At 36.7% G+C, this 9,277-nt stretch overlaps 1 protein-coding gene and 1 long non-coding RNA gene across 7 annotated transcripts in view; one reads left to right on the forward strand and one right to left on the reverse strand.

The window, feature by feature from the left end:
* The first annotated feature begins 464 nt into the window (after window positions 1–464).
* Window positions 465–839, forward strand: LOC111493425. Its single transcript, XR_002720009.1, has 2 exons — window positions 465–540; window positions 629–839. It is a non-coding gene; the product is annotated as an uncharacterized LOC111493425 (long non-coding RNA).
* Window positions 840–3,603: 2,764 nt separating this feature from the next.
* The window catches only part of LOC111493386 (BEL1-like homeodomain protein 1), a 6,433-nt gene continuing 759 nt past the window's right edge, over window positions 3,604–9,277 (reverse strand). Inside the window, exons 1-7 of one of the 6 annotated variants that reach the window (XR_002719999.1) lie at window positions 8,744–8,959; window positions 6,921–8,567; window positions 6,154–6,557; window positions 5,997–6,057; window positions 4,467–5,642; window positions 4,192–4,245; window positions 3,604–3,773 (exon numbers count right to left, since the gene is read on the reverse strand). Coding sequence is in view for 3 of the 6 variants with exons in the window: in XM_023143081.1 (XP_022998849.1) it covers window positions 5,109–5,642; window positions 5,997–6,057; window positions 6,154–6,557; window positions 6,921–8,402 (2,481 nt within the window). In the remaining 3 variants the exon portion in view is untranslated. The other 5 variants (XR_002720000.1, XR_002719998.1, XM_023143081.1 and 2 more) reach the window with 5 other exon arrangements.

The following is a 9,277-nucleotide window of genomic DNA, read 5'->3' on the forward strand; positions in this document are numbered from 1 at the left end:
TGTGCCAGTAAGGACGCTGGACTCCGAAGGGGGGTGGATTTGGTGGCAGTCCCACATCGATTGGAGAAAGGAACAAGTGCCAGCGAGGACGTTGGGCCCCGAAAGGAGGTGGATTGTGATGTCCCACATTGGTTGGGGAGGAGAACAAAACACCATTTATAAGGGTGTGGGAGCGTTTTAAAGCTTTGAGGGGAAGCCCGAAAGGAAAAACCCAAAGAAGACACAATTTAGATGGGTGTTACAAAACACAAATTCTAAATCTATGGTCTCTCATTTAAACCCAATTGTGATGAACAAAGATCAAAACAACAATGTATAATTTCCGGGATGAGTAATTTCACAGGAACTCAACTATGAACACAGATGAAAAACACAAAATTTTCTCAACTCAATCATTCAAATCAATTTCAAAAGACAAATCCTAAGATTTGTGGCCGACCCACTTAACCTTTGCCACTAAAAAGAACTCATATAAAGCAATACAAACACTCGTTCCTTCACCAACACAAACATTCACTCTCAAAGGCATGCTTCAAAATAGTAAATTATTCATTGTTTTCCCCTTCTTTTGATTACAATTCATGCAGAACCCATAAAGCTTTAAACTTTGTGTGATTCTTTTTTGCAGCTGAGAGGATGAAGATGAGACGTGTAGCGGTTGGCGTAGTGATGGTGTTTATGATTATCAACACTTTGTTTGTTGCTGATGGAAGGCACTTGAAGTTGCAAGAACAAAGGGATGAGAACCAAAACTTGGAAGCCAAAAAGCACTATGAAACTAATGAATACAATCACCATGGATGCTATAGAAGTGACTATAATTGTTGGAGCAACAGAAAGGAGACAAGGGAATAGTGCTTCTTTTCTCAACATATATATATATATATATATATATATATATATATATATATATATGTATATGTTTGTTTATGCATGTATGTTTTTGTTCATGTTTTGTATAAGTTTAATACCCATTTTTCTGGCTGGCTAGGGTTAGCTTAGAAAGATGGTATCTAACGAGGATGTTTGGTATGTAATATATATCTGTAGGTTAATAATGAAGGATGGTGCATGCACCATGTGTATTTACGTTATGGTTTATAGAGTTGTTTTATATGCTATATATTACTTTATATTTCGATTCTTTTTGTTCTTCGAGCTCTCTCGTATTTGGGTTCGATCAGATCTTAACGAGATATTGATGGAATAAGATAATTTTTTATTTTTTCTCACCTAAAAATTGGATAGGAACATGTACTCAACCAAAGATTGACGAAAAGGAGTATTTATAATTTTCAGGAATAGAATTTTGCATCGAATTTATTGTTAAGTTTAAAAATACAATTTTTCTTAGAATACAATTGTATATACATAAATTTACTTTACTCGGTAACTCGAAACAACGAACCCACAAAAAAAAATTGGATTGGACCTAAAAAATGTCACAACTCGACTAGACGCAATTCGACTCAACTCAACTCACAAACACCCCTATCAATTACATTAACTATTATATTTATTTTAGTACAACAAATGCAATTACAAGAATTTCAACCTTCAATCTCAACAAAAATAAAAATAATAAATGTCAATTATAATTACGATTAAACTATATTGGCATAGATATCATACTACGTGTAAACCACATTCGATCAAATTCTTAAATATTCATGATTGCATAAGTTACACAAATTTCCTCGAATTAGAAAATATATTTGAACACGAATATTCGTTTTTCATAGTCGCATTTTGTATTCAAACATAGCTGAATTTCTCTCTATGTTGTTGATTTGAACTTGTTTGGGTGCATTGGTTGATAGCTGAGGGACTTCCTAATGTTTAATTTGTCTTTGTTCTTTGAGTTATTTACATGTTCGAAGTCTTTAGCTTTTATGAGTGATTAATAACTATGTTATTACATCATTAACATAACATACCACTCTATATTATTTTTCTATGTTGGGTGCCCTCCTAGAAATTTTTCTAAGATGTATGTGAGTAAAGATAAAACATGTTGGAAGAACTCGTATTGATTTGTGGGGATTCTTCACTCTTTAAATGCGAGAAATGAATAATGTGACCATGTCAGGAGGGACTCGGAGAATATAAAAAACCTAATTTATCCTAATTATATTTATACTTAATAATATATATTAAACTTATTAGTGGAATTCTCCTATTTAAAAAGATGAATACATGGTGGAATTCTCCTATTTATTCCATAAACTCCATCATTAAAATGGATTTGAAAAGACAAACTTTTTAAAGCAATATGGGGAAACCACTTAGTTTTGTCTAAGTTATAACTCCAAAACCTTCACAAAATGTCTTTCCAATTCCATTTTTGAAGCAAAACAGAGCTTCAAAGCCAAAGATTTTGTGAAAAATATGAGAAGAAACGTATTGGTGATTGGGTTTGCTATTGGGGTTTTGCTTATTTTGAGCTCCTCTTGCTTGCCTGCAGCTGATGCAAAGCAACTAAAATGGCGGCTGAATGAAGATGGCAAGGCTGGCCATGTTGGTCGTTATCCAGATCAAAGTGGTCGGAAGAACCATCATTTTATCCCAAGAGATGCTTTCAATAACTATGGTGGGAGTGATAATGGTGGTGGCTAAAACCCTTCTTGGCTCTTTGTTTTGACTCTTATTTTCATTTTTTATTGTGTGTTTGAAACAAAACGTCCTTGGCCTAGAATATGCCTCATGGGATGTATGCTAAAGGTTTCGTTTAGGTGTATTTTTATGCGTTTGTGGTCGAGTTTTGCATGTTTTATGTTGGATACAAGTTTGATTATGATATTTGTATGAGATATTTTGTAAGTAATTTAGTGTGTTCGGATTTTGTTTCTAAAAATATAGGAACAAACCATACTCATTTACACTAGAATCATCCGAGTAAAAGAAGAGTTACATGAATGAACTAGGACCACATTCGTAGAGGATGGAATGACTAAGAAATGCTTGAAAGAATTGAAAATTATTACATATACCAACAAGGTGATCTTTTTCTTTTTTTGGCTCGATCATAACAACTCCATAGTAATTCTATGTTTGATGACCTCCTGAGTTATCAAACTATAACATTGCAATGGAAAAGAGCAAACACGAATAGCAAACAACGAATGAGAAACGAAATGAAGGAACAAAATCGCAAGCAAGTACAAGGAGGCTTTCAATGGTTGGCAAAGAAATGGTTTAAAGTTGAAACTGATCCATAGAAAAGCAAATAAAAATGACTTTTTTAAAGGCTAGATTTATTTTGTTTTGGTAGATTTGTAGTAAGAAACCACACACATGAGGAAGCAGTATAATTGGACAAAAAATGGGTGATATAATTGATGAAAGGTTTGAAGAACAAGTAGGATCTTTTAATGATTATTTGTAAATGAATAAATTTAAGGTATAATGTATAATGTGTTGTGATATCAACATGCATTGTGAATAGGGAAAGGAAAGGCCACATTGGCAGCTAATTGGTCGGAACATAGGTGGTATAAAGCGTTGCCAAAGGTTGCTACTTAAATTATGACCCCTTATGCCTACCTTTGCTTTTGTGACTCAACCCACAATCACAATCTATTTAATGTCACAATTACAAGGGTAACCATAAACTCATTGGATATATGGCTTTAGTTGTTGACCATATGTATTTTACATCAAACCACTTTTTCGAAAAAAATATTTTAAATAACAAATTTCAAATCGAACTAATCAAATCCAACCTCTCGGCCTCGACGTGAAGTTGGAGTTAGCCTCTCAAAAGTCACGTGCCACTAGATCCAAAAGAAGAAAAGTATAAGATTCTTAAAATGTTGAATCAAAGTTAGATAAATGAAATGAAAAGCAAGCATAGGCGTTTTATTTTTGTTCTAAAGTTTTTGTTTTTAGTTGTTTTGCTCAGTTACATTTCACTTTACGTCAAACTCTTGTGTATTTCATTCAAGTTTCCCAATATGAATTAAGCTCCTTTTTTGGGATTCAAAGATATGAATGAGTATCCCAAGTAAGAAGAAAGAACTTTTTTTCAACACAGCATCATACTTAGATCAGCATAATATGTGTAACATCCAATTCCTAAAGGCTTTAAAAATAAACAAACAAAAGAAAAGAAAGCCCAAATTTTCATTAATGGAAAAACTATGGAGCAACATGATCAATTTAAAAAAAAATCATTGAAAAGAAAAGACTTACTTTTACAAAATTCAGAAGTTGTAGTTGTACTTAACAGTCACTGACTCACCATGGCTAAAACAAACAATAAATTCCAAAAGAAAGAAAATAAATCAGAAGAAACAGTAGTTATAATGGGCAGTAAAATCCAGAAACAGTTGAAAGTACAAAAATTATTCTCAAGACACATAGGGTTGCTCAACCCTTCAGTTTTCTGTGTCAATCATGCAGCGAAGAGACAGGCAGGCACAGGCAGTAGCATTGGAAAAGATGGAATGTACAAAGTAGAGACTTACAGAAAGCTGGAGAGAATATATTCAATTAGAGCTGCGGAAATCATCAGCAATGGCCTCTGATTGTGGTAGGACGTCCCTTTGGAAACGGTGCTGCATTGTTCTTTCAAAATCAACTTCTGCTGCAGCTTTCTATCTGTTGGGTTTCACACAAACACAATCATCAATAATAGTCATAAAGATTGTGAAATAGATACCTGTAATATGGAGAGCTGGCTATGGACTCTGGTCTGTCCCTTCTTTCTGAACCATCGATCATGTGCTCGTGATTCTAGTTCCAATTTCATTTAGAAATAAAGATAACTCCATAGATAAAATATTAATAATTCTTCTTCGAATGTCAATTCTTCTAATTTCAATACTATTTACTTAACGAAGTAAAGTTTCATTTAAAAATCCAACTTTTCTAAAGTTACACTTTTCCAGCATTCAACCAAATATGTAGAATTCATACATGTCCCCCATCAAACCACAGTGATAGATAATGTCTATCCCAAATTTCCATTTTTGAAACCAATGGAGTTTTGTGGGCTGATTTGTTAGTGATAATGGAACAGAAATATGTTAAACGATGGCATCATCAACCAATTCTTTGCCAATGCTTGGTCCTGAGCTTTTATCATTAAAAGAAATTGGTGAGCCAAATTACCCCACAAAATCATGGACCATTTGGCCTCCATAGTGGCGTATTAGTTGGTCATCTTGTTGCTGCATTTGGTGATGCTGCTGTTGATGGTGGGCACTCTCAACTCGGTGGTGTAGTCCTAATGTTAGAGAGACAGATCCAAGCCCTCCAACCTCAGCCGGACGGGCTCGATATGGCATGAACCCCATCAATTCCCCTTCCATGTTGGACTGAATCCCTTGGTCCAATTTGGATTGTTTGTCTTGATCACACTGTTGGTTGCTACTGCCTACTCCATTTCTATCGCCACTTGAGGAATCCACCCCCAAGCACTGCAGATGATGACTGGCAATTTCATTTGCAACACCATGGTTTTTAAGAGGCTGTTGTTCACTACTGATCCAACCGGCTGTGTTTTCTATTGTAGAACTACCATCTTTCGTACCATGGCTTTTGTTGTTCATTTCGGCCATGCCCTTAGTTTCCAGCATGTGTATCTCTTCAACCATTGGCTTCCACACTCGCACTCGAGCATTTATGAACCAATTTGACACCTGAATTATGTGGTCACATTGTAATCATCATCCAATCGACACCATGACAGTATGTGATATCAAGCAATACTTGTATTTAAACGATAATTGCAAGGTGAAAAGCTGCACATTTTGATCTCATATACCAATAATTTGAGGAAGGGCAACGGCATCCTACTTAATGCTACAGAGCAAGCAGAAGAAAGCAAAATGGCAAAACAAACTATACTAACAACTAAATTAAACACCACCTTCCACCAAAAAGAAGTCTAATAATGAAAATAAAGAGTTATAGCCCCACGAATAATTATTGATTAGATAAGAAATCGATAATTGATAAAGTACTAACAAGTGATAACCAAGAGTTGACCCTACCTGATTACGAGACAGGCCTGTTTGAGTGGCTAACATGTGCTTATCTGTGTCTGTGGGGTACCTGGAAAAAACAGAAGATACAGAGAAGTAATCAAATAACTTGAAGTTAGAAACTTCTCAAGTCAGCCCTGAAGTAGTAATCTAAGAGAAAACTTACGGGTGAAGAAAATGCTCAAAGAGCCAGGCTCTAAGAATTGCCACAGCACGTTCTGGAAGACCTCTCTGCGGCCTCCACACATGTTGGGATTCGAGGAATCCCATATTGACCATGCCAGATTTTTGCTTTTGGAAGCTCTGTTCCATGTATTTCAACCTAGCCGAATTTGCATCACCTTTGCTGCCGCTTGTCCCGGCGGAGGGGGATGACAAATCCTCACCTAATACCTTCCTCAGATACTTCAATTGTTCTGAGATGGCGTTCTTCAGACAGCGGAAGTGCCTAGAGACTGTCTTGAGCGCCAGGGAAATATAGGGTGTGGCAGAACTAAGACCAGCTACTGATTCAAAGGATGAGACTACCATTTGCATTTGCTGATGATATTGTTTGTATCTTCTGCAAACCTTTTAATACGATGGAAAATACATTGTAGATGTTACTAGAAGTGAAAAAGGAAAAAAAGCAATCTATAAACTTTAATCTTGACTTGCAAGTTGCAGTAATACAAAATTATATTACAGTCTAGAACACAAAAAGTGGAAAATTTTCTATTGATTTAACTACGTTAAGGAATCAATATATGGGTGGAAAATAACAGGAAGATGTTGGCCAATACATTCAGACCGCGCCAACAATGGCAAAACAGCTTCAGCCATTCGCCATTTAGCAATAAAATGAGCACTAAGAAACTAAAAAAAATGCATTAGATCAAAACTAAAACTGAACAAATAGATCAAGTTATAATCAAGTGTTCTAATGCAACGAACCTCCTCTAGGATATATAGAAGTTTCGCTTTCTTTTGCTGATACTCTGGTTGATGAGGTTCAGTAGAGATGCTCCCAACTCCACTAACATTTGTCTCGTTCGAACCACAGAACGTAGAGGCTTCAGCACATGAACTATTCTCTTTAACAACCTCGTTTCTAAATGCACTATGGACCGCTGAGGCACCAACTTCCCCAGATGTCTTCTCAAATACTTCATATGGTTGGACAAACTTTTGACCATTCGAGCCAAAAAATTCGTCCAACAATAGTTGGGCTGGCTTCAAGAATTTTGAACTCTTTAAAATGGTCGCATAACCAGTAAAGGGACCAAGAGGACCTGTGTTTCTATATGTGTTCATAGGAGCTCCCATCGCGTCTTGAAGAGATTTCCCATGATTTTTATTGCCAATAGATGTTGGGTTTGGTAATCTACAAAAATTCTCAGATTTGCCTGCTTTGGATTCTTGGGGATTTTTCAACACGGTCATATTTTCCTGTAATTCCTCTGATTCTTCGAACTGGGCGGTGGGCAATTTAGATGGCGGATTCGAAGAAAGCGACAGAGATAGACCTTGTGGATTGGAATCACTCATAAAAGTTCTCAATTCTTCACCAGTTTTTCTTGCAATTGAACCCAAATCGCCAGTCCAGCTGCGGCAGTTATAGAAAGTTCTATCTGTCCAAGAACCAGTACTGTCATAAGGCAACACATTCGGCTGATCCCTGTACACAGGAAGAAGAGCAAGCTCATTTCCACTGCCTTCACAAGAACCAGTTTGGTTAATTTCAGTGAAATTATGCTGCACGATGGAAGTCATTTCCATGTCCTGAGTTCCAATAGAGGCTGAAGTAACACCCTGAAGACTATTTTGGTAAATTGGAGGCAAATGCAATTCTCCTGCTATACGCTTTTGTCCATCCTGAATGAATGTTTCGTTGGATGGATTGTTAAAAGAGGTTGAAGTTTGGAATCCAATGCAAGTTGGCTTCAGTGAATATACAGTAGAATCCGTTACTTCCTCATTCAACATTTCACCTCCCAAAGAATTACTTCCACAGTTCACCACCCAATCTCCCAAAGAATTATTCATAATTTCGCCAGAGGCTTTCAACAAAGAGTTGGCAAAAGAACCCAACGAAGCATCTGCCAGAATTTGCCTACTGCATTGACCAGGGTCTTCTGGCTCTTGACGCAACATTATGTGCCTTTGGTCCGATAAAACGTTGGAATCCCTTGAAAAATTAATCATCTCTGCCGGAAAAGAAGACAAATCATGAGGCAAAATCGCGTTCTTATTAAAACTTTGAATTCGAACAAGATCCAGATCAAGCCCCGAATGCTCCGAGTTCTGAAAACCCAATTGTTCGCCAGAGTTACTGGATAATTCCCCCACTACTCGCAAATAATTCTGCGGAACTCTTAGCTTATCACGCCGGCTTTGTTGAGCAACATGCTGTTCAAACCCATAACAATGTTCCATCCACCTAATTTTTCCAATATCCACAATATCACTAACACCACATAAAATTGCTTAAGTCCCCCAAATTTCCCAACGTTAATACACCATATTACGAGAAACCCAAACAAACATCATCATGGTTACCATCAGAGCCTGCAACCAAGTTGAAGTTGAAAATCTCTAAACCTGCAAGACATTACCCATATACAATCCATCAAATGTACTCGAAACTCCAAAATCATGAAAGGAAAGAAAAAAAAAAAAGCGAGAAACCCAGGGAGAAACGGCAGCACAACACGAGAAAAGATAAAATCAAACTTAAGAAAGACTAGGGCTCAAATTAGAGAAAGAGAGAAGCGTACGTTAAACGGTCACAAATCTGAATTCAATAAGATAGCTCTCATGTTGCTCTCTCCCTCTCTCTCTTATTGAGTCTGGTAAAATCTACCCCTCTACCTCTGAAGTCGCGATAACTAGGCAATAATTATCCACAACGCTAGATGAACAGTGCGGAATCCCACACAGTGTCGGTAAAACCTTCACCAATGGAAACCCCCCACTCTAAACTATTTATTATTATATTACAAATAATGATAGCCTAATGAAGCTCACACGTAAAACTCTACCTTCAACCTATACTTTCCTAGCCCGCTCTACTCGTCCGCACCACTAGCCTCGATCATCCTTCTACTCCAAGTCTTCTCTGAAACCCTAGGAAACTCCAACGGAACATGCAGAACGAAAATAGCTCCTCCTCCTCCATGAGCCGAACCAATGGAGGAAGCTCATTCACAGAGAGCATCAAAATCGTATATCCGTCAACAAACTCGAAAGCGCAAAAAAAAAAAAAAAAAAAAAAAAAAAAAAAAAAAAAAAAAAAAAAAAAAAAAAAAAAA

Source organism: Cucurbita maxima, unplaced genomic scaffold (genome assembly GCF_002738345.1).
Source record: "Cucurbita maxima cultivar Rimu unplaced genomic scaffold, Cmax_1.0 Cma_Scf00018, whole genome shotgun sequence".
In the NCBI taxonomy this organism is placed as follows: domain Eukaryota; kingdom Viridiplantae; phylum Streptophyta; class Magnoliopsida; order Cucurbitales; family Cucurbitaceae; genus Cucurbita; species Cucurbita maxima.